At 31.7% G+C, this 5,393-nt stretch overlaps 1 protein-coding gene across 9 annotated transcripts in view; it reads left to right on the top strand.

The window, feature by feature from the left end:
- LOC116853489 (ATP-dependent RNA helicase DDX42-like) overlaps positions 1-2,559 on the top strand; it is a 6,153-nt gene extending 3,594 nt beyond the window's left edge. For 3 of the 9 annotated variants that reach the window (XR_004379985.1, XR_004379987.1, XR_004379984.1), the window contains 5 exons: positions 310-426; positions 607-752; positions 841-936; positions 1,850-2,084; positions 2,199-2,553. Coding sequence is in view for 1 of the 9 variants with exons in the window: in XM_032834620.1 (XP_032690511.1) it covers positions 2,047-2,084; positions 2,199-2,352 (192 nt within the window). In the remaining 8 variants the exon portion in view is untranslated. Of the gene's footprint in view, positions 1-309; positions 427-606; positions 753-840; positions 937-1,849; positions 2,085-2,198 lie in introns of those variants that run through there. The other 6 variants (XR_004379991.1, XR_004379990.1, XR_004379989.1 and 3 more) reach the window with 6 other exon arrangements.
- The last annotated feature ends 2,834 nt before the right edge of the window (positions 2,560-5,393 follow it).

The raw sequence follows: 5,393 nt of genomic DNA, 5'->3' as shown, positions 1-5,393 counted from the left end.
TTTAAATTAAAGATCGCAATTAGTGACAATGTATTATTTTGTAACAGTTGCATCCGTTTGTCGTAATAACTTTGACGATACGAGTCCGTATTCATAGTAAGCAATATGTTACACACAATTTCATGTATATTATCTATTGCAACAAGTTTGAAATAAAATCAAACTTCATAGGTGTTGTAAATAAAACGGTATTGTTAACCGCGAACATTTCAATTGTCTAAATGCTTGCGAATAAAAAATATTCTTGAAACTATCGCGGTAAACAAAACGATTTTGTTAACATTCCTACACTTTTCTTTAATCTTACAGTTTAATCTTCTCTAAAAACGTGGTTCACGTAAGCCAGCCGCACAAGAGAATATTGCACGTAATTTTTGGAAGGACAGGGCAGATGCAGACGATGCAGACTTAACGGACGAGAATTAGGTAACAAACATTTCTAAAAGAAGTGCATGTATTTAAAGGTAAAATGTACACTTTTACAACTACACTTTTAATCGCTTAAGCTTTATATTTGTTAAATGCTCGGAAAAGTATCCATTTTCTCTTCAAAATCAATAGACAGCCGTAAAATTAATGTGGCATGCAATTTTCTTAACATTTCAGTTTGGTACAGATTTTGAGAAGAGGTGGAATACCTGGATGGTAGAAGATAAACTAGAGGCTGTAAAAACCGGATTGGTTGAAAAGTAATTTGGACGAATGCACATTCATCGCGCGTTACATCTTACACAGAAGCACAATTATATAAAGTAAGATAATTTAATTCTTTTTTATATAAAAAATATAAACAGAATAAATTGAGTATTATCATATGAAAGTTTCTGTGTAATATTTTAGGTGTTTAAGAAGCATGGCTTAATTTAAGTAAGTTCAATAGAAGAAAAATTTGACCCTAATCAACATGAAGCACTTTCAACAAGTAAGATCTATTTTGTAAGTAAAACATGCTGTCATTAATTATCAATATGCACAACAGTTATCGATATAAAATAATTTCAGAAGGTTGGAGATAAAAAAACTGAAACAATTGTAGTTGTATAAAAAATAGGAAAGTGATTGCACGAAAGAATAATAAGATCTGCATTAGTAGGTGTTGGTAAAAGATAATTTTTTCCTTTTTACTAAATTTCCCTGAACTTTGCGTTACATCCAACGCCCCATACCAGCATCCTTCTGTATTACCACTACATCTGCTTCTCTTTCCCCATGATTTATTCTTCTCCCCAGTGCTCCATCCTATCAAATCTGTTGTTTAAAGCCTCTTGTTTATAGCCTTTTGTTTATCTTTTACTTGTACCATCCAGGTATTCCACCTGTTCTCAAAATACTTTCTTTATGCTGCTATTTCTTCTTGTAATTTCTTTATTTCCTTGTTTTATTTGCTCACCTATCTTCCTTCTAATCAGTTCCCCTATCTCCTTTTTCCATTTCTCCACTATATCTGCCCACTCATCTTCATTTTCCTTATGTACCGATCTTTATCCTTTTTGCCTGTCATTACCTCCATCTCTTAAAACACCATCCTTTTTCCATTTCCTTTCTCCTCTGTCTCTATTCTCCTTTGTCCTTCTATCTTCCCCTTCCCCACTCAAAACATAAATTGTCTTTTACATTTCTTTAAAGTAGACACACTTACTTTCATTTTATGAAAGTATAAAGTATATAAGAGTTAGCAAATTACACTTGCACTTTCATTTCTTGTGTTATTATAGTAAGGAAATATTTGTCACAAAGTTAATGTTCCAAATGCATAAATGAGTATAATTTTTTAAATAAATCATAGCATAAAAGAAACAAATGTAATATATCTATATAACGTAGTTATATAGATTTCATAGAATTGTAGATGAAGCTTCTTCCTTAGAATATATACCAGCACCTGGTTCTCCATATATAATTTCATGAAGAAAACAACAAAAGATGAAAGTGACAGTTAAAAAGAGTCTGTGGATGCTGTTATGACAGGTATCGATGCTCAAGTGAAACAAAATAAATATGTGACTGAATGGGATAAGGAAGACAAATCTAAGGGATTTCGGGCAGATGTTGACGTACAACACGACGAAAATTATTACAAATTTGTAGGTTTATTTAATAATATATAGCTAAATTGAAGGTTATGTTTTGTACATATACAAATTATAGTAAGGAAGAATATAGAGACATAATTATTTCAATTATTTTTCATTTTGTAGATATATGGAGGGAAATTGTACTGCTGCTTTGCAACAAGAGGAATTCGATCAAGAAATCGAGTACGATGAAGATGGTCATCCTATTGCACCACCAGAGAAGACTAAAATTGATCCGTTAACTCCGATTGATAATAACGAAATGGGTTACGAGTAATTTGCGAAGAATTTTTGCAATGTGCATGGAGAAATTGGAAGTTTAAGCAAACAACAGATTGATGATCTGAGGAAAACTCTCGTAATAAAGGTTTCGAGAAACATTACATATGTTGTATTCAAGTTGGAATACAACTTGATAAAGTTATATAATATATAACGTTAAGTTATATAAAAATTATATTAAGTTATATAAAACTTATATTAAGTTATATAAAAATTATATTAAGTTATATAAAACTTATATTAAGTTATATAAAAATTATAACATAAAAAATAATAAAAAATATTTTTCCAAGCATATATATTATTAATTTATAAACGGTTCAATGGGCATTTAAAGGCGTACATACGCCATTCAATTAAAAAACCTACGAAACGGCAGGCTCTGCGCACAATCTGCCGTCAGTCTGCCGTCAGAGTCTGTCAGCAGTCTCTGCGCGCAATCTGCCGTCAGTCTGCCGTCAGAGTCTGTCAGCAGGCTCTGTGCGCAATCTGCCGTCAGACTGCCGGCAGAGTCTATTAACAGACTCTGACGGCAGTCTGGGGCCGCAGATGTCTATGGATCTGCCGTCAGGTCCTGCTCGAATTCGACAGACTGCTCTGTCGGCAGTCTGACGTCAGTCTGCGCACAAATTGCTTACTGGGTGAGGAGGATCGAATATATATAATGTTTTGGATCTATCAACTAATAAGATTGAATTATGTATCGAAATTCCAAATTCTCGAAACAGCTGTAGAAAATTAGACGTTATATCTGTAAGTACAGCATGCACCATAACACCACAATCCTGTAACTTACATATTACGTCAAATAAAATCGGTTTTAATATATTCGATTTACACGTACTTTCGACTAAACAAAAGCAAAGAGGGATTTTCCACTTACCGGCAATACTACGTGCCATAATGACTAATGCATTTTTCCTAGGTAATGGCAATTTATTATTGCCTGTATTTTCAAAGCCAATTATTTCATCTTGTGAAACATTGTAAAACAAATGAGCTTTCAGACTCATCTCATCTATACACAAGATACAATGACGTTCTAATGCTGGCAGTAAATTCAATTTTATCTTTAATATATCAAAAATCTTGTCATTTATACCGAGTTCTATTTTCCATGTTCGTATAAATTTTTGTAACATACGTGTTGAAGGCAGTGAAAATTTTTTTTCAAGTATTTTATAACTTCGTGGACACGAAAAATATAAGCATAAAGAAAATTGTTTAAATTCGGAATCATATCGTTTTCCACGTTTCTTCTTAATTAATGAATCAATTTGTGTTGATAATCGTGCAAAAGTTGATGAAAATAGTTTACATCCTAATTGGTGTAAGGTTTGTAATTCGTTTTCAGACACTTTGCGATGTGACTCGGTGTTTACCAGATTTTCAATTTTCTTTCGAAGTCTTCTGTTCATTTGTTCCAGTGAATTCACTTTCATTTTCAATTTTACAATTTGCCGCAATTTTCTGTTCCGCGCACTTTCTTCTTCTTCTGTCAAATTCGTGCTGCTACACATATACCTGTATAATATGCATATCCAAATATATTATACAGCAAAGAAACAGATATATGCTTCAAAACAAATTGCAATAGTAACTTCTTTTATAATATAGAAATCATTATGAAGATGTGTATAATTTAAGATTATGTATGTATGTATGTATGTATGTATGTGTGTGTGTGTGTGTGTGTGTGTGTGTGTGTGTGTGTGTGTGTGTATGGATCTGTCGACAGATCCATAGACATCTGCGTCCTCAATCTGCCGCCAGACTGTTGACAGGGTCTGCGAACAGACTCTGGCGGCAGATTGCGCGCAGAGCCTGTCGACAGACTCTGACGGCAGATTGGTGGCAGATTGCGCGCAGATCCTGTCGTTTCGTAGGTTCTTCAATTAAATTTTCTCATAATTTTTCATAATTACTCATAGAATAAGCGCTTTCTCATAAATACTCATAAAATACTATGAAAAAAAGTTTTTCTATATTATTTTTTCATAATTTTTAAGATTTTTTCTGGTGAGATTCGAACTTGAACCGAAGACATCTTTTGGATAATCGTCCGTCGCCTTAGACACTACGCCAATTCCTCACTTGATAAAAAGCGCTTTGTATTGCCCACTTAAAGGTTAAAGAAAAAAAATCTCATAGTTTACCTTTTAAATCGCAAAATATCGACGAAACCGTTTAGCATATAAATAATGTAAGAGAGACCGGCACGATAATTCGAAATTAATTTTCTACCAAGGACTATATAGAAAATTACTGCAATAAAACAGCAGATAATGACATTTTTCCATCATGTTAATAAAATACTGTACTTTTGCATATGCGAATTAATTTGTCCCGTTCAGATTGTATTAAGTTTTATCAAAATCGAAGCATGATATATTTTTATAAATAAACCATCAAAAAAGCTCTGTAAAAGTTATTTACATAGCGGGACTAATATTTTATTCGGTGCTGCTGCCTTCAGTATTTATTTTCAATAACGTATCAAATACGTGGACCACACTATATATTACGATTACTGATTTACCGACTCGTAATTTATTAAATTAAATAGATTGTATAGACGTCAGAATATAAATAATAAAATAATAAATAAATAAGAAATAATAAAAATAAATGATAAAATATAATAAAATTAAATACGATAACGTAAATACAAAAAATAAAAATAAAATAATAAAATAATAAATAAATAAATAAAAAATAAATAATAATAAGAGAGGGAGGGAGAGAAAGGGAGAGAAAGAGACAAAGAGATAGAAACACATTTTTTATAAAAATGAATTATTTTGAAATAAAATTTAAAGAACCTGCTTTTTATGTACACCTTAATATTTAAAATGTCCAAGTTCAACGTATAAATCGTTGAACGGTTAAATCGTTCAGATTTAATGACATAACAACATTAAAAAAAATAATAAGATGAGAAATTGTATAAAAAATTATGAGAACAATTTTTACTAGGGATGATATATATACGCCTTTAAATGGCCATTTAACCGTTGCACTATTCCATACTTGTAC

The sequence above is a fragment of the Odontomachus brunneus genome, unplaced genomic scaffold, assembly GCF_010583005.1.
Source record: "Odontomachus brunneus isolate Ranch 3 - 2012 unplaced genomic scaffold, Obru_v1 Obru_scaffold_335, whole genome shotgun sequence".
NCBI classification, from domain to species: Eukaryota; Metazoa; Arthropoda; class Insecta; order Hymenoptera; family Formicidae; genus Odontomachus; species Odontomachus brunneus.
Note: the sequence above shows the minus strand (reverse complement) of the source record. Positions and strands in the feature narration are given on the sequence as shown.